The sequence below is a fragment of the Miscanthus floridulus genome, chromosome 19, assembly GCF_019320115.1.
Source record: "Miscanthus floridulus cultivar M001 chromosome 19, ASM1932011v1, whole genome shotgun sequence".
In the NCBI taxonomy this organism is placed as follows: domain Eukaryota; kingdom Viridiplantae; phylum Streptophyta; class Magnoliopsida; order Poales; family Poaceae; genus Miscanthus; species Miscanthus floridulus.
In genome coordinates, this window is record NC_089598.1 from 83,947,659 (window position 1) to 83,969,538 (window position 21,880).

The 21,880-nt window shown below is 42.5% G+C and overlaps 2 protein-coding genes across 3 annotated transcripts; one reads left to right on the forward strand and one right to left on the reverse strand.

Annotated features, from left to right (window-relative positions):
• Window positions 1-1,586: 1,586 nt before the first annotated feature.
• On the forward strand, window positions 1,587-2,496 carry LOC136525264 (uncharacterized). 2 transcript variants are annotated; one of them, XR_010776460.1, is made up of 3 exons: window positions 1,587-1,698; window positions 1,865-2,309; window positions 2,390-2,443. XR_010776460.1 is itself a non-coding variant. In XM_066518269.1 (2 exons), the coding sequence occupies exon 2, from the start codon at window positions 1,928-1,930 to the stop codon at window positions 2,252-2,254; it is 327 nt and encodes a 108-aa protein (XP_066374366.1). In that variant the 5' UTR covers window positions 1,587-1,698; window positions 1,865-1,927; the 3' UTR covers window positions 2,255-2,496. The 2 variants fall into 2 exon arrangements, 1 of the variants encoding a protein (XP_066374366.1); XM_066518269.1 differs by having other exon boundaries at window positions 1,865-2,496.
• Window positions 2,497-2,694: 198 nt separating this feature from the next.
• On the reverse strand, window positions 2,695-12,794 carry LOC136529095 (uncharacterized). Its single transcript, XM_066522156.1, has 15 exons — window positions 12,376-12,794; window positions 11,105-11,712; window positions 9,158-10,063; window positions 8,978-9,049; window positions 7,592-7,663; window positions 7,455-7,489; window positions 7,285-7,372; window positions 7,053-7,181; window positions 6,428-6,619; window positions 6,256-6,335; window positions 5,881-5,953; window positions 5,702-5,803; window positions 5,294-5,405; window positions 3,292-3,376; window positions 2,695-3,218 (listed from the first exon to the last, which is right to left on the reverse strand). Exons 1-15 carry the CDS (start codon window positions 12,698-12,700, stop codon window positions 3,041-3,043), a joined length of 3,057 nt encoding a protein of 1,018 aa, XP_066378253.1. The 5' UTR covers window positions 12,701-12,794; the 3' UTR covers window positions 2,695-3,040.
• Window positions 12,795-21,880: the final 9,086 nt, after the last annotated feature.

A 21,880-nucleotide genomic window follows, 5' to 3' on the forward strand; every position in this document is an offset into this window, starting at 1 on the left:
TATCTTGGGTTAGCGGAGGCCTTATGTGGTAGCCCAACACCGTAGTAGTGATCGGGTTACATAGGAGACTTTGTGACTCCATTGCCTTTGATCGAGCGTACACCATGACCAGGAGAGATTTAGTGACCGGGAGCATACCTCGGTGGAGCTTCAACATGGACTAGGGATTGTGTTTTTGGCAACCGAGGCCATTGGATATATCGTCATGTTTTCGTGAATATGTCCTCTCTTACACAAGCTCCATACTTACCATCTTTATTGCTTCTGCATGTACTTTGCTTGTGTGACCTTTACTTTTCTAGATTATTAGTATCGGCACGACACCCCACAGATAAGGCATATTATCTAATCGGATGGTGTCTACTAATGCAATGCCTACTTGTGCCAGTGCCATGCTAGTATTGTCCATTTTTAACATTCTATATTCCCGTCGCGTATATATACGGGCATCCTTGTACTGTGTTTAAATGAAAAGATAGTACATCGAGAAATCAAAGGCGTATATTTCACACTTTCACATGCATGTTTTTTGTTAGGATATACTTGGTCCTTAAAAGAATGTACTCTTTTCGTCCCAAAATAAGTGCAGATGGATCAAAAAAAATTTAAGGTTGACTAAATATATACACAAAGGTACTAACATTCATGATATGCAATACCCATCATTATATAGGCCGTGAAATGTACTTTCATAACAAACTTATGTGGAGATATAAATATTGATACTACTTTCTATATAACTAGTCAGACTTATCCTCAAGAAGCGTAATGCCGATTATTTTGGGATGGAGGGAGTAGTCCTATGTTTGAGATGAGTTATAAACTTTTTTGAGTTTGATCTAGTTTATGGAAAATAATACCAATCTTTATGTCTCCAAATAGGTTCACTATAAAAATGATATTTATTTGGTATCACAAATGTTTAGAGTTTTCAGTATAAGGTCAGAATTAAAATAGTTTGACTTCTTGAAAGCAAGAATTGTATTTATTTTAGGATGGATGGATTACATCAGCACGTGTACTATATAATAACCCTAGCGCAGAAAGTATACAAATACAAAATAAGAAATTTGTTATGTGCATCTTGATTCTTGAATCGTCTTTGATGTTCGTTTCCGTCGTAGTGCATTTCTATCTATGTCATATGCAAATGCAAACAACCTTGATAACGCACTAGCTCATTTATTTCTATTTTCCGCTGAGCCAGCAACCATATTCCTCTGTTTCTTGATCATTGTCCCCCAAAGAGGGCCCACAACCTTTCCGTTGTTGGCCAATCTATGATTGACTTCAACAACTTGGAATCTAAGTAACATATTTTCCACAACACAATTAAGTTTTTTTTGGTAAAAGAAAAAAACAGGATACATTTACATAGCCCAAATATAGACTGGCCTCAAAATAGTGAAACTCCAGCTCAGGCTCAGCAGCTTGATTGCTCATGCGTATGCATGGATATCTGATCCACAAGTATCGTGAATACACGATAAAAATAGTTGTTTTCATCTTTAAATAGGCTTTTGCATCGATAAATCACTCTCTTTAGCGCGACCCCCCCCCCCCCCCCCCCCCCCCCCCCCCCTGCCTCGCCATTTCGTTACTACTACATACAGCAACATATATAACCCATAGAGATTAATTTAGTAGATCTAGTAGTTTAATCGACTCCATACATTGTTGATTTCAAATATATTCAGGGTAAGTAATTTTAAATCTTTTATGCCCGTCTTCTTGTTTCTCTTATTTTTCTTGTGTTTCGATTTATAAGTATATAATAAAGTGTTCGTTGCATTTTTTTTTTGATACGGTTCTTGCTTGTTTGATCAATTTTTAATTTATATATGTGACGGAATCGGTTTGTCAGTGGACAGAGGCCGGCGAATCAATCAAGAACGCCACCGCTAGTTAGGGGCGTGTTGGACCTGCCATGGGGGATCATCATCTGCAACTGCACAGGCCGGCGTCGATCGAGAAGATCGCGGTGCCGGAGAAGAAGGCCTTGTTCCTCCACGCCGCCGGCGCGTCGCCGGAGGGCAAGCAGCTGGGCGCCTCCTCGCACGAGGCGGCAGCCGTGAGCATCACGCCGCGGACGGCCACGAATAAGCAGCCGGTGAGCCCCCGGGCGTGCCTCTGCTCGCCGACCCTGCACGCGGGCTCGTTCCGGTGCAGGCTCCACCGCGGCATCGGCGGCGGCGGCGGCGGCTCCGTCGGCTCCGGCCTCCACGAGATGAGCAAGAAGCCCGGCGGCGTATGACGACGCGACGCGGGCTGGCGACGAGCGTTCGTACGCCCTTACCGCAAATGCGCAGGTGCAAACACGTCATCGAGTGCATGGCCAAATATTTTTCTTTTTATCCCCTCTCATTTGTCTTCGCTGTATTGTATACAGGGGAAGGGGAAGAGCATCTTTTTTTCTTCTTCTATACCTTGTAACGAGTCTGCAGAACACGTGTTAATTTCGCCCTGTACGTGTATGACGCGCACACGTGTTACAATCCTCTTTCAGCAATGGTTCCAGCTGCGGGGACGAAAAACAAAATGATGAATGAAAGAAATAGAATTTTCAAAATTACAATCTTTAAGCAACACTTCCAGCTGCGGGGACAGAAGCTTAACCTGCCACCTTTACTTAATTAGACATATCTGCAAGACTGCGACTCATCACATTCTAACTCACCATGCTCGGTAAACAAAAAAACGCAAACGACAGCATATATATTTATAACGAAAGTAGAAAAGCTACGAGTTCTGCATTGTTGCTGTAATGAACGGGCAGTTACAAGGATTTGCAGTAACCAAAATCACTTGGATACAGATGTTACCCCACTTTCAGCAACAAACCCACTCTTTTACACCAAAAAAAGCAACAAACCCACTCATATATTTACGTCGTGACACTTGCACGTCCACCTGAAAAGGACTGGTTTATGCATTCAAACATCTTAAGCCTATATGCAAAGAACACACACTGGTAATGCCTACTGCCTACATATCCAGATGATGTTTACTTCCTACATCTTGCACTCCACTGATCAGGTCATCATTGTAAACCATGAATCAGCCGGGATACCATCCGGCACAACCTTAGTATCACTGTGCGACCAGGTTGCAGGTTCCTTATAGAAGCCATGGTCACGTCTATGCTTGGCTGTGGTAGCGTTGTCTGTGCTTCGCAAACCTTAATGGGTAACTCAGATGGATCAGAAGGGTAGACCGAGCTGTTTCAAATCAAACAAGTTTTAGCAACAAGTAGATCAATGTAGAAAGAAGATTTAGTTGTGGTTGACGAACCGGTTCAAGTCTGTCATGTCGATGATGAAAACAATCTTCTTGCCACTCTTGAAGCTCATGAAAAACAGGTGGAGGCCAAGTTTACCTAAGACATAAAACAACACAAACATTGTATTATCTAGCCATTTAGGTCCTGGTTAGGGCAGCTACACAGAAGTACAGAATTTCATCTGCAAGTGATGACATATTTATGATTCTTATTACTCCCTCCGTTCCCAATTACAGTTCACTTAAGTTTTGTCCTAAGTCAAACCTATGTAACTTTGACCAAGTTTTTATTTTTAGAAAAATATACAAAATTCTACAAGTTCAGTTACAATGAAATTAATTTGATGTTGTGTGTTGGTGCATTTTTCTATAAACTTGGTCGAAGTTTAAGAACTTTGACTTAGGAGTTAGGACAAAGATAAAGTGAACTATAATATGGAAAGGAGGGGGTAGATATTAACCCTGGAGCTGTCGGTGCAGAAAGTGACCAACACGTAAATATTTGTAGTTTTGCTGTACGTTGTGATCGGAGGTGGCCTAGCACTCAATGACACAGGGTTTATACTGGTTCAGGCAACGTGTCCTACGTCCAGTTTGAGTCGGTCGGTGACTTTATTCCTAAGCCCAGGTGCTCGAAGTTTGTAGTGGGGTTACAAACGAGAAGGAGAAAGATAGGGGTACAAGAGGTCCGGTCGGACTCTGGTCTGAAGGGCCGAGAGTGACGGGAGCCCTGCTACGTGCTCAGTGTTCGAGCATGTGCTTGTGGTTTGAACCTGGTGGTTCTGTTGTTGTGTACTAGTGAACTGATCGATCTATACGTTTGGGAGAGAGCGCATCCCCTTTTATAGATGAAGGGGATGGCCTTACAAGTGAGAGGGAGAGAGTGTGTATGCTACTAAGTCTTGTTGCCCACGCCGACGAGTACAAGATAATGGTAGGCGCCCACAATACTGTTTAATGTCAGATGCACGTGGAGGTCGCATCGTCTTCTTCTGGTATGGCAGACGTCGGTGCCTGCTATACTGTTAATGCCCAGAGGCACGTAGGGGGTTTTACCATGTTCGCCTGGTATGGTAAATGCCGGCGCCCACAACACTGTTGATGCCCAGAGGCATGTGGGGGGAGCCTTACCGTATTTGTCTGGTATGGGAGTTGATGGCGCCCACAACACTGTAGGGGAAATGTCGGCGCTTACAACACTGCTTGGGTTCTGTTATGCCAGGGAGGTCGCAGGGTACTGTCCTGTAGGTGTACAGGGTACGTTCCTCGGTATTGCGGTTGACTTGAGTGCCCTGCTTTACTTTCTCCGTCCGTTTCCTGGTCCTTACCGAGCGAGCGTCCCCGGTCGGTTGATCCTAGTCGGCTCTGATTGCGCCAGTCAGAGAGGAGCTGTAAGCAGGGGTTCGGCGCATTCCCCATCGGAGAAGCGGGTCGGAGTTGGAAGTGGTGTTTTGGCCAGGCCTTCCGATCGGAGAGGCCGTCCGGAGGTGGGCCGGTGTCGGAAGCGAGCATTGTTCCTTCTTCGTGAGGCCTTCCGGTTGGAGAGGCGGGCCGGAGTCGGAAGCGGGCATCGTTCCTCCTTGACCAAGCCTTCCGGTCGGAGATTGGATTGTCCTTCTCGTCTTTTGTTTAGGTGTTTGGACCGGCCCAAGAGTTTGCGCGTCGTTCGCAACGTTGTCTGCTAGGCCGAGCCTTTGCTGGGAAGCCGGTCTATGAAGGACCCCAGGTTTATGAACCCGACAGGAGCTCTCCAACTAAACACACTCTTGAAAGCACATAAAGTAAATAAGCCTTCTTCAATTTCATCACTGAAACTCTCCCTCTCCCTCTCCCTCTATCACCATTTTCTGCATCTGGAGAGAGTAGTTTTACTGGACAGCAAATGCACAGCATCCACCTACCCTCAAGTAACAACAGTTTATGCATTTTTAAAACAAAACATTTATGATATCATATTTAGACAAAAAGACACCAGTACTTGAAGATAAAAAGGTAGAAGAGATAGAGAGCATACATGTCTGGGTCTCCAAAACAAAAGCAGCGGAGGTAAGATTTAGTAACTCGAATTTTGATAACTTGATTTCTTCTAAAACATCAATAAGATTTCCAAGAAGCAAGCTTGTTTCCTGCACAAAATGAAAAATGCATGTTAGTAAACAGGACTCTTCTATGGTCTTCCAATACATGACAGCGATTTTGAAGAAAAAGGGGGTTTGGTATAACCATACTCAAACAAAGAAAAATGATTACTGATGTGGTGCACTATTACTATATATAACATGCAATAAAGGGCGTGATGTTCACATCATACAAGGAAGGTGCCCTTCATGGCATTTGATATCAGTAACAGAAAAAAAAAATTTCTTAAAGTGAACAGCTCTAATGGTTGCACGGCAAAAATTCCAAACTCAGGTAAACTCACCGTTGTCTTCTGCTGCAAGGATTGTAAATCACTAACTCCCTGGTTCTCCTCGGCTTTGAAAACAAAATTGAATGCCAAAGATGCATCCAAGTTTGGAAATGTCTGACCAAGAATTAAAAAGTGTCATGACTCATGAATTGATTACATACAGAAGAACGAAAAGAGATTGGTCATCTCACCTGTCCAATTAGGTTTACATTCAGTGAATTATTCACAAATATGCTAGACGTATCACTGATGTTTAAGATGATCCTGTTGAAGGAACGGTCGGAAACAAAATAAGGCACTTCAAATAACAAAGCAAAGTGTATTAATTTGTTGCCTTGTTACATAAAAGATTGCAACTTCTCAAGTCAAAGCAACTTCACTGGAATCAGACAAAACCACCTAGTTTCTTATTAGAAATTTGCAACTGAGATTCTGGGACAGTTAAAACCAGCAATTTGTTTAAAACAAAAAACCAATGATGCAGCAGTTTCCATTCTAAAGTAGGTAGTAGAATCATGGTTGCTATAACATGGAAAAAAATAATATATAATTCTGAGAATGATTACCTTTGGAACAACAAATTGTGATAGTTGAGGATGACATCACGCTTATTGTCCCTTTTAACTATGTCATTCAGCTTGCAGAGCTGAATAAATAAAAGAAATGTAAGTTTGATAGAGAGAGATCTACAGATAGAAAAAAATATGAACAGGAGATTTAACATTAAGCCACCAATACCCCTGCTAGCCGGTGGATGATGCGATGCTGATTTCTCATCATCAACTGCTCTTTAGCATACCTCACAACACTATCACTACCAATGTCGCCTTCAATATTGTCAAAACATTCAAGGGAACTCCTTAATTTCTCCACCTTCTGTTGAATATTTTTTAGTTCAAGCCTCTTTTCAGAAATGATGGCAAGTTCTTCCTGGGTAAACACAAGAAGTATAATTCACCGCAAAAATATTTTATGCAACTGAACAAGTTTCTGCTTAAATTTCAAAGGGATGCAAATTTCTCTACTTCATTTTACCAAATGCAAACTTAGGTGACAACAGAAGGAACAGAATTTACCCAAAATAAAGGAATGAAGAATGAAAGTAATGGAAAAAGGATAGTTGTAAGAACATAAGCAACATACGCTATAGAAGCAGTAGTAACCACAAGAATGACTATGCAGTCAAGAATAAATAGATCAAAACCATGGCACCTAAAAGGTATTTACATGATCAGATCCATTGCTTAGTTGTCTGCATTCTAGCTACAGATACAAGCTTGACGACCGAAATAAATGAGGCAATTTGGATTGTGATATGCATTCGCTATAAAAAAAAGCAGAAAATCCTGTATTAAATCTTTACCTGTCTATCACTGGCACTGACTGAAGTAGCTGCAGGAAGTGAAGCATCCTTCATTTGTGCAGCGCCCAAAATCTTAGATTTCAGAAAGCAGCACTCTTGAATTCTATCTTGACATAGCTGAGCCTTTTTCTGTACCAAAATGGAAAGGAAAGGAGGAAACTAGCATCTGCCTGCAACTTACAGGCCATAAAGGGGCTTTTTAAAATAAAAGAAAAGATGATTAAATTCCTACTTGGAGTTTAACTAGCTTCATATTATTTATTTGTAGCTTCGCCTTTTCATAGAAAAGCTTGTCATGGAGAAATCTTGCCTCCTCTAATCTGGATAAGTAAGTAGAGTTACATATAGATTTCATCAAAGCGGACACCAATTAATGAAACATGCAAATTAATAATTAAGTACCTCTTTTGCTTATCACCACAGCAATCTTTAATCCTCTGGGTACAAAGAACAAACATGTCACCTAGATAAACAGGAAACTCCAAATAGGAAATAAACATGGCGTTGCTAAAATTAACAGCTAAAAGATGATAACATACCACAGCAGCAGCAAGCCTTTTATATTTTCTAGCCATATGAATCTCATCCAACTTATCTCTTAGCATATCAAGCTTCATCCAAAAGGCAACAGAAAACAACATTAAGTAAAGTGCTAGATCATCAGATTAAATTTATTATATGTGCTATGCTGTATGAGAAAAAATAACTAATTTTCATAACAGAGAAATTCATGGAGTACGTCTAGAGGACTGTAGATTCTGAACATCAGTCAGCAACTATAATTATAGTTTCTGACAGGCTACCATCCGACTAGTCTCCACAAGTGTGCGACAGCAGAAACCTTAGGGTTCAGGAACGAAACCTAAACTCATGATACCACATACTCCCTCCGTTCCAAATTATAAGTCGCTTTGACTTTTTTGGTTCATCCATTTTGCAATGTATCTAGACAAATATTATATCTAGATGCATAGCAAAATAGATGTACCAAAAAAGTCAAAGCGACTTATAATTTGGAACGGAGGGAATAGTGGATTGGGTATAATGCGTGAGATAGATTGCATTGAGCCTCTCGGGTGATCTAGTTGTCTCCCCAGATACATATGGTATGGCAATATTGGATTACAATCCTAAACTACAAAATATACTCTTAACACTTATGATTTGCATCATTACTATTACAAGCCTTTTTCATCCCCAAGCCATCAAAATATAAACGCCCCCTGCCCCAACCCAACAAAGGGAAAAAATAAAAATAAAAAAGACAAGAAAACATTGGTGAAAGTAGCATCATGAATACTTGGCAACACTAAAAAAAGTATAAAAATACTATTTATATAACTATGCCTATGTAGTCTACATTATCAAAAAAAAAATGAATTTTTCAGAGCATATTTCTCAAAGGCTCAAAGCTACATAACATTTGTTCATTTCATATGATAGCCAAACTAAACTTGTTAGCTAACACTGTTAGTTTAAATGTCAATGACATATTGGGCCTAGACATATATGACACAGTTCGTCTGTGAGCTGCAACTGTCTTACATGTGGACCCAGTATGTCAGTTCACATCCAAATCAATGTTGTTATTCTAGTTACAAAGCATAGTTCATGGTAATATGGACACACGTGTGGTTTTGGATATGGGTTAAGCATAAAATTATCTTTACAGTAACTTAGGGCTAGTCATGTAGTTCGCTGAAATTTAGTCATTATTTTAGTTCATCTAACAAAGAAAACAACTTCAAATAATCAGCTGACACAATATGATATTAGCTATCGGAAACAATACAATTCAATGTAATGCAAACGCTTCAACAGGACAACTGTTGCAGTACATTTTTCAAACTAGGCCGCTCTGAGCAAAGGATTTTTTTTCTAAAATAAAGTATGTAACTTTACTACTGACAGCGGAAAAAGTGTACCTGTTGTAGATTATACTTGCTTATTGATGCTGACAAAACTTGCTCCGTGGCATTAGTTAGGGTACATACTACCTATACAAAAGAGAGAATTCCTGATCATCATTTTACAGAAACTAATCATTTCACTGAAAAAAAATTGTATACAGAAATGAATACATAGTTTAAACTGGTTACTTTTACCTTGTTCCAATCAATATCCACGGACTTTCCATTATCATGAGCACCATTCTGTTTTTCTTCAATCATAGGAGAAGGCTGAGATACACAAGGAATCTCTTTTCTTGATTTTCTAGGGCTTCTTGCTGTCTTAGTGGTTTCTTCAGGACACTCTTGCACAGCATGACCATTTTCCTCAGCAGTTCTCTTTCTTCCAACATCTAAATCCAGATGAGAGTTGCATTCACGACTAGGTTGGCTATCCAAAGTAAGGACATGAGATGAGGTATCTGGGACCTTAGTGGACTCATTTAGCCCATGTCTTCGAGGAGTGCCTAGGATAAAAAACTCACTGGTTTTCTTCAGCTTTGGAACCGAATGAGAAGAAACAGATAAGGTGGAATCATGATCTTCAGTATTGCTGAACATGTCACTTGCACGATGACCAAGTTCATTCTTCTCGACCAATTGTAACAGGGAAGCTGCAGGCAATTCTTGAAGCTTCAGAGAAGAAATTCTCTTGTCATGTCCAACAAACTCAGTACCCAAAGATCCTTGTGGAACTTGCAACTGCAGACCTGCAGTTCTTGGAGTGTGTAGAACTGTTTCTGTATCCATCACTTCATTTTGCTGTCGCAGCTGCTCAGCATCAATCAGCAAAATGGCAGTAGCTGCACTTGATGACTGCGCAGCATCTGTGTTATCCTTACCAGCTGGTTGATCCAAAAGATGGGTTTCCATGTCAACATTACACATGGAGGAAACACTTGTAGTGCAAATTGATCCAGATGGTTGATCTTTTGACAAAGATTGATTGACGAGGTGGGACTGCACGTCACCATTACTCGTGAATGATTTATATGCTGGGGAAATCTTTGCAGGAGGTTCTGCAGTACTATTGGCACCAGGGTCAACATCATGGTTGCAGTTCTGCAAAATAGTTCAATTACAAACACAGATAAGAATCAAAGCAATAGATGTTAAATAAACCAACTAACCAAATGATAGTACAATGACAAACAAGAATAGGGAAATGCAGTTCTGGTTCAGGCTGCTGAATACAGTGGGCCTTCAGAACCTTTCGCCCCAACCGGGAGATTTTTCCTTTTGATGATTGGTGGGCTAGAGCTGCTGCTGTGGTGGACCGGCAGGTTGGGCAAGGTCTTAATTCCATCATCACCATCCTCGGAGACTGGTCTATATGGAACCACCAGAACCGATGTGTCTTTGATGGGGCTTCACACCTTCACCAAATCTTGCAAGCACTCTGGCTCCATCCACCAAAGAAATAAGATTGGGGAATGTAGTGGGTGCCAAAGGAATTTCCTTCCTAGCTGCCTTGAAGCGGGAGGCTAGCTAGTATTGACTAGGTATTTTTCTCTGTGCAGGTTGTGAAATTTCTATGTTTTTCCAAAGGCGCAAATGTTTTGAATAGCTCCTGGACATGAGTGTGTTGGTGTCTTTGTTTTGGACTTCTACCCCTTTACTCTCTTGTTAAAATAAATATATGCAGCTCTCCTACATGTTCAAGAAAAAAAAAGGTAGACGCATAGATAGACAACTGTGTTTGACTACAGCTATCAAGAACGTTAGTGCAAGCGGTAGAGTCTTACCGCCTGTGACCGGAAGGTCCCGGGTTCGAGTCGTGGTCTCCTCGCATTGCACAGGCGAGGGTAAGGCTTGCCACTGACACCCTTCCCCAGACCCCGCACAGAGCGGGAGCTCTCTGCACTGGGTACGCCCTTTTTTTATCAAGAACGTTAGTGCCTCCTATACTAGTTTCTCTAGGATCCTTCCAACATGTAGGTTTAGATATATGAGAAAGTGTTTAGGTGCTGCAGTTAATTGCAGGTTCTAATGTATAGCGAAAACACATCAAAGAGTTTGATACCAAATTAATATAATTGACAATATAATACATGAGCTGCTTGGCTCAAACAAACATGTAAAAGAAAAGGATCAGTACCTAACCTGTGAATTCTCATGGCCATCAATTATCATTTCATTATCTTCTTGAATCAGATCTGTGCTGGTCGAAACTGGATTTCTCATAGAAGTGTGCTCTACAATCGTATTAACCATGCCCAGCTTATCAGAAGATATACCATTGTCAATGCATAAATTTTCTTCCCTACTTTCTTTCTCAGATGGAGACAAGGTTAAAACACAATCAGGAGTTAAATCAGAAACACCAACTTTAGGAGAGTTTGCTTGCTGGCTTCTTTTTATCTTCTTCATCATACTGCTCAACGTGGGTGACAGCTTATCATAATCATAAGTTCTGGGGTTACCACTCAACAAACTCATGTCAGTCAATGCATCCCGACCATTGATTGATGTTGTTGCAGGATTAGATGCAGTAAGTTCCTTCAGGGGTCCCTCAGATGCAGTATTAGGTGTCATTAGACTCGCAGCTGAGTTGGCTGTACAGTCATCTGGTGGAGCAATATTGTGAAAATGCAAAGAGAACGTCCTGGAATCCATAGTTATATCATGGTTGGCATCCTCTGACATTCCAGAATCCGATGGTCTTCCTGTTTGAATGAAGCTTGCCGATACAGGTCCAAAGAAGTTTTCATCTGTCATAGGACTGGGCATAGTGAGAAGACAGGATGTTTTTCCACAAAGTAATATGGCATTATGGTTAGCATATATAACTAATATAAAAGAATAGAACGGTCACACACTCACTAGAAGCATGGACACACAAAAGCAAGACACCCCATGCCATATAGTTCTGTTTTACTTTCTAATTTCTAAATCCGAAAAAAAAAGTGAATCCACAAGCAACTTCAAATCCATTGACGGTGCTTTGTTTTAAAGATCTTACTCAGCAAACAATACAAGAATGACTGCTAGCTTAATGTATCGTGTAATCAATACGCCATCTACACCTTATTAGATCTCTATATTGCATCTATATTCACAATTCAGCAGTCAGCACAATAAATTTGCCTACTGTATCAAAAGTATGGTATAGCACATCTCACATCAAAATCTGGATCCAACACAAAGAGAAGTATGGAACCTCTGAGCAGCGCATGACATAATTCAGTTGACAAATGCAACAGCCTGAGCATCAGAAATAAGCTCCAGCGTAAAGAAAGTATAATTCCCCATTAACTGTACGAAGCAGATTATGTGGGAGTCGTAACAAAATCAACCATCCAATTCACGGATATTTTTTATTTCGAAACAAACAAAGGACCTCACCATTATATCAAAAAAAAAAAGGACCTCACCATCGGCGGAGGCCATGGATCCGGCGGCGCTGCCTGGGGACGACGAGTCGACGTCCTGGAGGAAGATGACCGGGGGCCGGTGGAAATCCTCCTCCGTGTCGTCCTCATCCTCCCGGCCAGCCGAGGACCTCCTGGGAGAGGGGGAGGGGGAGGTGGAGCCGGGCTCGCGCTCCTCGGGGGGAGTCTCGAAGTCCTCGTCGCGGTCGAACACGTGCACCGCGGTGGTGTCCGCGAAGCTCACACGGCGGGAGCGCCTCCGCGCAAACTTGTCGTCGCCCCCCGTCCCCGGCGACGATGCTATGCCACCGCTGCCGCCGATGTCCATGGAGATGGGGCACTGAGAAGCAGAGCTAGGGTTTGGCGTTCAAATTTTGGGGGAGAAAGCGACTTGCACTACGGCAGCGTCGAGTGTTTCTGGAGGACCCGCCCGTTTGAAGACGCCATTTGCCTGCTCCGTTTGTACGCGCGTGGGACCGCAGCTTCCGTCCGTTGGCGTTGGGGAGGAGTGGCCCCATTGGCTGAAAAATATGCTGAATTATTACGAGAAAAAAATATTGTTTTAACTAAAAAAGAAATTGAATAAGTCAAATATAAGATAAGCTGAACGGGACTGCTGGTGGTGGCTGGCCGAGCGGAGGGTCTGGGGAGGCCGGCTGGGTTAAGCCCCCCTGCTCTCTCTCGTTCTTGAAACTACAGGACCAAAAACAGAAGAGCAAGTTCTTCCCTCTCCTCTGCACTGGTGGACTCAGGACTTAAATAAGGTAGTCCTAGTCAATTCTTTTTTATCTCATGCTTGTCGCCAAAATTTTTTATATCTAATACGGTAAAATCGAAAAAAAAGTTCGGTGCACGTGACTATAAAATAACCAAACCAAGGCTCAATTTCAGAAGTAATGCTATTTTTTGCATCATGCTTCTAAAAAATGCAATATTTGATTTCTTCATGCCTCAATTTTATGGAAAACAACGATAATTTTCAATCAATTCTAGGCTCACAAATCCACACTCCCTAAGCCCAAATGGCCAATTTACAGTCCAATCTCTATTCTCTATTCTCCAATGTCCAAATCCTAAACTTCAGAAGTAAACGCAAGCACTCATGTCAAGACCCTGGAAGGATCTGACAATAATCTAGGATAAAATAGAAATATTTTTTGGGATAAGTTGGGAGGGGAAGAGGAGAGGAGTTTATGCTAAGAGAGAGAGAGAGAGAGCATTTTTTTACTCAGTTCTTTTCACCTAACGCACCGGACCTACTAACATCCCTGATGTCATTTTTGTGCTGTGCAAAGTCACCATTTCAATGCTAAATTGGGCCTAAATTGAAATGATCAACTGAACTAAGAAGCATATGGTCCTATATACCAAAATATATGTAGCTTTGTCCTCTGTTGTAGTTTGTAGGCCCTCTTTTTGTCTGCTTATACCTATCAGGCTATCACCATAAGTTTGTTGCTATCAGCTATCCTAGAATGAAGTCAATGTGTAGTGTTTTAAGCATAGTCAAGATTGTGCAGATCAACAACGGGAATGGAAAACTTAGTAGATCTTGCCTATACCTATTAACTTTTGTCGGTATCAATGGATATGAAAACTCGTGCTAGGAGCTGGTTTAATGACTGTTGTGCACTTTTCTTAAGAAATATGTTTTCTATGCTCATTTTTTAAAGTTTTTGCATGTTCAACAATGCAGCCACCTCAGTTTTAAAGTTTGTCAACAACTTTATTTTTTGGAAACATTTACGTTCCCATAGTAAAAGGATCTAACAATGCCTAGAGGGGATGAATAGACGTATCTAAAAATTTACTGCAAATGTTAAGTTCAAATCTGTCAGTCAATGTCGGAAGTCCCAGCATTTAGGTCGGAACTCCCGATGTTGTCAGAAGTTCCGGCGCAAACGTCAGCAGTTCCGACGCCTACGTGAACTATAAAAGCAGTGCCAAATTTAACTTTGCGGATAAATAATCTTACAACCTCACTTTCTAGCGGTTTGGTGAAGTTGTTGAGTCACTCCCTTGACGCCGTAATGCCTCCAAACCATAGATCAAGTCCAAACCCTAATATAGAAGTTTGGGAGAGAAAGAGACAAACAAATACAAGTAATCTCTAGCAATCACAACAACAACAACAACAACAAGCACGCGGGACACAAGGATTTATCCCTAGGTTCGGCAACGCCACAAAAGGAGCTCCTACGTCCTCGTTGTTGAGGTGACCACCAAGGTCGGAGTCTCTTCCACCTCCTTACCTCTCTCAAAGCGACCACAAAGATCACTTGAGCTTTCCACTAAGAAATCGAAGGGTGATACAAACTTTCCAAGGCTCTTCCACAATATGGAAGCTCTTGGGCAACGCCTAGCCGGCTAGGGGCAAAGCCCCAAGAGTAATAGACGTAAAATCAACCGGCTTGACGAAGAAATAGTGCTCAAACTTGCCAAAGTGATGCTCTCACTTAATCCACTCTCCTTTCACTCAAAACCCTAAGGGAATCGAAGATTAGAGCAAAGGGGAAAGGAGAGGAGTGCTTTAGTTGCTTGGGAGCTATTTAGCACGAAGTGGGTCAGCTGTGAATGAGTCCGTAATGGTTAGAAGTGAAGAGAGTGGTATTTATACTCCAAGTGAAAATCTAACCGTTCAGATCTACGTCGGAAGTTTCGACACGGATCTTGGGACTTCCGACGTTAACAGAAAACATTATTCACACAGGGTCAGAAGTCCACGCGAGTAAGTCAATGTCGAAACTCCTGGCAAACGTCGGGACTTCCGACGGTCAAAAGTTCCAACGTACGTCGGGACTTCCGACGAGCGCAGTTAAACAACCAGCCAGCACCGCTGATGCCGGGACTTCCGGCTTAGGTTGGGAGTTCCGACAGTCAGAACTTTTGACGTACGTCAGGAGTTCCAACGAGCGCAGACTTCCGACTCACATCGGGACTTCCGACGTCCACAGTCATCGCGCAGACTAAGTGACTAGGAGTCATAACTTCCGGCAAGAGTCATGACTTTCGACTGTCGAGAGTTCCGGCTTACGTCGGGACTTCCGACACCGACAGTCACAGAAAAATAATCTACGTGCTTATGGAGTGCTAGAGTGTCTCTCTTTTGATTTTATTATTATACTTGAGCACTCTATCTTCCTCAGACCAACTAAATTTGTATCCCTCTTTATAGTGCGGCGGATCATAAACTCAAAAACAAAATTAAAACCTTTGGAGAGCGTCTTGAGTTCGTCCACCTTTTCAACTTCAAGAATTGAGGGATACCATTTCATCTTTATCAACTCTTTGATTCTTTCATGGGGCTAATAGCTGCGACATGTCTCATTAAGATCACATTAGTTCCTAATTTGGATGTCATCAATACACCAAAACCCACATAGGGGGCAAATGCACTTTCAATCTCCCCCTTTTTGGTAATTGATGACAACCAACTTAGACTTTTATAAGAATAAAAGAATTTAAAGCTTTTGAACCCCAAAATTTATGAAGAGCTCCCCCTTGATGTATGCATGAATTTGAATATCAATTAGAATCATCTATATATGATTTGCATACCTCAAGACAAAAGCTCCCCCTAAATTTTGCAATCTGTGGGGTGCAACAAGTGTGTGTGAACAAATAGATATCCGTGAAAAGAAATTGCAATATGACATGTTATTTCATACAACAAATAAAAAGAATACGATGGCCAATATTTCAAAGTAGAAATTTGAAGCAACACATGACCATCAAAATTCATGCACCATCACAAGTAGAGACAAGCACAAATTAATAAGCTAGATAGATAATCATGACTTGTCCTACAATCATTCATCACAAACATATGTAGATATTTGTCCATCACAAAGTGGCCACCACACGACAAAGTGCTTACATGCTAAGGGTTTAAAAAGTCTCCAAACAAAATAACCAACTAACTTATTACAAGATATCAAAGCCTAACACTCTCCCTTTGTCAACAAGTACCAAAAGGGATAGGCCGCATGAAAAAAACAACACACATCCTCGTAGTCATCATCCTGATCGTGGTCACCGTCGTCACCACCGTCGTCGTCTTCATCATCATCGTCCTCGATGTAATCCTCATCTTCTTCCATCGCCTTGCCCTTGCCATGAGGGCGAGAAGTCGCATCATCTTCGTAGGCCGCACAAGCCTCATCATATAGAGCCAACGGATCACGGGGAGGCACAAACGGTGGCGGAGGAGAAGAGACAATCCCTGCGTGATGTTCCAACCGATATAGCCTCTCTTGCATATCGTGCTCACGTTGAGCACTAGCACAACACTGTCTAAACATGTATGTTATTAGGAACTTGAACTTGTTGGGCTTCTTTCTAGAGGAGGACGAAGAGAGGGGCTCGGCACTAGAAGAGCGAGCAGCAGCAACATTTGTTGAAGCACCACGGCGAGAGCGAGAACCCGAAGCACCTTTCCCTTTAGCTTTGGCTGCATCAGCTTTCTCCCTTAGTTCTCTAGCAGCAATGATGGAGGTCTTGTTGGATATCTTGAGGAGCTTTTGCTGAGTGTCATAGGGAAATCGAATGCTGGATACTTGCTCAATGATATGCATAATGTATGGTACATAGGGAAGATGCTTTATCGGATCCTCAGTACCATCATGTATCTTGTTCCAAATGTATCTGCTGATGGAAAATTTCTGAAACTCATCGCCAAATCGCTGAAGCACCTTCTGTAAATCATCACAAAGGTAGGTGGAGTCACCTACCTTCAGATACAAGATCTATCGCAAGATGTTGTTCAGAACATAATAGTAGGGCTTCAGAAAACACTATTTGTCCATTAGTTGTGTGTCCATCAAGATATATATGTTGGTACTCCTCCAAAGCGAGATCCTCATACTCAGTCAACTCAGTAGCAGTGCAGTCGCTGTGACTCAAACCAAGAAGGCGAGAGAAAGTGATGAAGTCCACCTTATAATGCTTGCCTTCAGTGGTCCAATGAATAATGTTAATAGCACCGATAGGGTCCCGTTCATGATGATAAGAAGTATAAAACTGACAGATTAGCTCGTTATTCCAATGCTTCCTAAACTCTAGTAGGTAGGACAACCCTATTGATTGTATATCCCAAACCATCTGCTCCAGCTCGGGTTCCTTATACTTGCCAAGAGAGTATGCATCAATGCACTTCATCTAAAGGACCGGTAGCTCCCTCTTCTTCAAAAACTTCCGATATAGAATGGAATCATAAAAGTCATAATGGAAGGGGTGCCAGAAACGATACTCAAGTCGTAGATCCTTTTCGTCCTCAGCATAAACGTTCCTGCCCCTCTAGGACCTAATGTCCTTAACCCGGTGATGATAGTCCACTGGAAGAGGAGGAGTCCATCCACTAGCAGGATTCAGAGCCATGGCGGGCTCCCACATGATCGGCGACACACCTGTGAACAGAACAAGCTGAGAGACAAACCCCAAACCGCGAGTCGGGGTGCGAGTCGGTGGAGCAGCAATGGTGCGTCCGGCATGGTCAAGCGCTTCCTCTTCTTCATCAACCATCAGCACATCCCCAATAGGGGTAGGAGTAGGAGGAGGAGCGATAGCCGATGACCCTTGATCGACACGGCGATGGGCAGCACGGGAACCACCAGCACCACCACACTGCTATGACGCCTTGGTGTGACCAGATAGTCTGGGGACAGCGGCACGGTCCTGGTTCTTCTTGGAATGCTTCTCCTGATGATGCGAAGGACTTCCACCGTCCATGACTACGAAGAACACGAAGTGGACTTAAGAATAATATAAGGAGATGCGAACGAACATTGAGAAGTGAAGAAACAGGAATGGAGTGGTCACCCTAGGGCTAGGAGTTCCGAACATAGTCGGGACTTCCGACAGCTGGGAGTTCCAGTGAGGCGTCGAGAGTTCCGACGGTCAAAACCTTTGATGGTCTCCGGGACCTCCAACGCCCAAGGTGACCATCCCATTCATGGGGCTTCAAATCGTGACATGCATTCATACAAGGGAGAAAGATGAGTAGAAAGGAAGAAGGAATAGATTCAAAATGCAAGGTACATTGGAGTTAGGGTTAGGACGCCACGGTAGTACCTTGAATCGAGAAAGGAAGGAGACGAAGAGGAACTAAATCCATAGGCCACAAAGAAATCGACGAACACGAACACCTCCACCAACGGAATCTCCACCACACAAACTAAATGTCCACCATGATCCGAGGAAATAACAGGGCACGGGCGGTGGAACAGGGACAGGGAGGTTGGGACTGCCGGCAAGGCCTCCGATGACGCAATGAGAAGGAATGGGGCCAGAGCTCCCGGCAGGGCGGAGGTGCAGGTAGGGCGCGATGCGGTGGCACGAGGAGAGGTGATGACGGCGCGTGGAGAGAGATTGAGGACGACAGGAGGGAGGGAAGGGAGAGAATAACCGCAGGAGAAGGGACCGGGCCGAGTAAATGAGACGGTGAAACGGTGCGGCACGGTCAAAACGGACGATGCGGCGGTCAAAAATCCAGATCTGCGTTGAAACTCCCGGCTTACGTCGGGACTTTCGGCGGTCGGGAGTTTCGGCTCGAGCCAGGACTTCCGGCCATCAGGACTTCCGGCGTACGTTGGGACTTCCGATGTAGGGAAACAGAAAAACACCTCAACCTGCACTCACTCTACCATGTGGGGCAAAAATATGATGGACACTAACATTTTCACAAGTGACTAGATTTCATTCAACCAACACAAAGCAATAGTCACTCATGAAAATTATAAAATAGATTTTGAAAGGGTCACACAATGTTTTCTTAATTCTTTTCTCCTAACTAGATCAAACAAAATGTGTGTGCAAGGGATCAAGCCACGTTACGAGAATCAATGATATTTAATTCACTCCTCAAAGCATAAAATCTTGACTCGTCTAGGGGCTTTGTGAAGATATCGGCTAATTGCTTTTCGGTGCTCACATGATGAATGGCGATATCTCCTTTGGCTTCGTGGTCTCTCAAAAAATGATGCGGGATGCCTATGTGCTTTGTTCGAGAGTGGTTTATAGGGTTGTTTGCCAACTTAATGGCACTCTCGTTGTCACACATAAGTGGAATCTTGGTTAACTCACATCCAAAGTCCTTTAGTGTTTGCTTTATCCAAAGTAGCTGGGCACAGCAAGCGCCGGCCGCCACATACTCAGCTTCGGCGGTGGACAAAGCAACAAAATTTTGCTTCTTAGAGCTCCAAGACACCAAGGATCGACCAATAAATTAGCAAGTCCCGGTAGTACTCTTTCGAGTTACTTTGCAACCGGCATAGTCCGAATCGGAATAGCCAAGTAACTCAAAAGTGGAGCCCTTAGGATACCACAAGCCAAGATTAGGAGTGTGCACTAAATACCAAAAAATTCTCTTAATAGCCATCAAATGACATTCTTTCAGATTAGCTTGAAATCTTGCACACATGCACACACTAAGCATAATATCGGGCCTAGATGCACAAAGGTAAAGAAGTGATCCAATCATAGAGCGATATACCTTTTGATCGACGTCCTTTCCTCCTTGATCAAGATCAAGATGTCTATTGGTTGGCATGTGTGTCTTGATGGGCTTGGACTTGTCCAAGTTAAACTTGTTCAACATGTCATTGGTGTACTTGGTTTGATTTATGAACATGCCATCCTTGAGTTGCTTGATTTAAAATCCAAGGAAAAACTTCAACTCTCCCATCATGGATATCTCGAACCTATTTGTCATAATCCTACTAAATTCCTCACAAAAAGCCACATTAGTACTACCAAATATTATATCATCGACATATATTTAGCAAACAAAGATATCATTATTGACTTTGCGAGTAAACAAAGTAGCATCAGCCTTTCCTATCTCAAAATCTTGTTTGAGTAGGAAATCCTTCGAACAATCATACCAAGCTCTAGGGGCTTGTTTGAGCCCATAGAACGCCTTGTCGAGCTTGTAGACATGGTTTGGATACTTGGGGTCTTCAAAGCCCGGTGGTTGCTTTATATACACCAACTCGGATAGGGGGGTGTTGAGAAATACACACTTCACGTCCATTTGATATAACTTGAAGTCATGATGAGTGGCATAGGCAAGTAGAATACGAATTGATTCTAGCCTAGCCACCGGTGCATAGGTCTCCCCAAAATCCAAGCCTTCAATTTGAGTGAATCCTTGAGCCACCAACCTTGCCTTGTTCCTTGTTACCACGCTATGCTCATCTTGCTTGTTGCGGAAGACCCACTTGGTTCCAATCACATTTTGCTTGGGCCTTTCCACCAAGGATCAGACTTCATTCCGAATAAAGTTATTCAACTCCTCTTGCATGGCTATCATCCAATCCAGATCATCAAGTGCCTCTTCCACCCTACGAGGTTCCAAAGGAGAAACAAACGAGTAATATTCACAAAAACTTGCTAAACGGGAACGTGTAGTTATCCCTCATCGAATGCTCCCCAATATGTTATCAACGGGATGATCTCATTGAATGGATTGATGCACTCTAGGATGTGGCACTTGAGTTGATCTTTGGATAGGGTCATCATCATCATCATCACGGTCATGATCGATTGGAAGATCACAATCATGAGCTTGTGGAGAGTTGACTTCACTTCTTTCTTCATTGTTGAGTTAAGGATGAACTTGCTCATTGTTGACACCATCTTCATGAGAATGACCTTGTGCTTCATTTGATCTCCCATCTTGATTATTTCTTGTTGCGGAAGCTTCACCATGTTCATTTGATGGAACATGATGAATAGTTGGATCAAGATCATCATGCACAACATGGTCTTCATCTTCGTCTTCAACGGGCTTTACTTCACCAATAGCAAGCTTCTTGATTTCTTCGTGTGGAGCTTCTTCATTACCTACATTCTCAACATTGACTTGCTCTTTTTGAGAGCCGTCGGTTTCATCAAAAGTTATGTCTACCGCGATTTCAATCAAACCGGTGGTTTTATTGAAAACACGATATCCATATTCGTTAGTACCATAACCAAGCATGAAACCTTCATCAACCTTTGGTATAAACTTAGAGCTTTTGGATTTCTTGTTAAGTATGAAACACTTGGATCCAAAAACTATAAAGTAGTGCACCTTAGGCTTTTTACCGGTTAAAAGTTCGTAGGCAGTCTTTTCTCTTTTCTTGTGAAGATATAAGTGGTTGATAGCATGGCATGCCGTGTTGACCGCTTCCGCCCAATAGTTGGTTGGAGTCTTGTATTCATCCAACATTGCTCTTGTGGCTTCTATGAGTGTTCGGTTCTTCATCTCCACAACACCATTTTGTTGTGGAGTGTATGAACCCAAAAACTCATGCTTGATTCCTTCTTCATCAAGAAACTCTTCAATGTTGGTGTTCTTGAACTCCATCCCGTTGTCACTTCTAACTCTCTTGATTTTGACATCAAACTCATTTTGGGCTCTTCTTGCAAACTTCTTGAAGATACCTTGGACTTCACTTTTTTCATGCAAAAAGAATACCCAAGTGAAATGAGAATAATCATCAACAATTACAAAACCATATTTGTTACC

What these genes read in the sequence shown, in the direction of transcription:
- LOC136529095 (XM_066522156.1), bottom strand. Translation starts at nt 12,700, where the DNA reads ATGGACATCGGCGGCAGCGGTGGCATAGCATCGTCGCCGGGGACGGGG. An exon ending in ATGTAAACCTAATTGGACAG is followed by an intron (nt 5,804 to 5,880) that starts GTGAGATGACCA and finishes ATTCTTGGTCAG; the next exon opens with ACATTTCCAAACTTGGATGC. An exon ending in TGTTTTGGAGACCCAGACAT is followed by an intron (nt 3,377 to 5,293) that starts GTATGCTCTCTA and finishes TTTATGTCTTAG; the next exon opens with GTAAACTTGGCCTCCACCTG.
- LOC136525264 (XM_066518269.1), top strand. Translation starts at nt 1,928, where the DNA reads ATGGGGGATCATCATCTGCAACTGCACAGGCCGGCGTCGATCGAGAAG.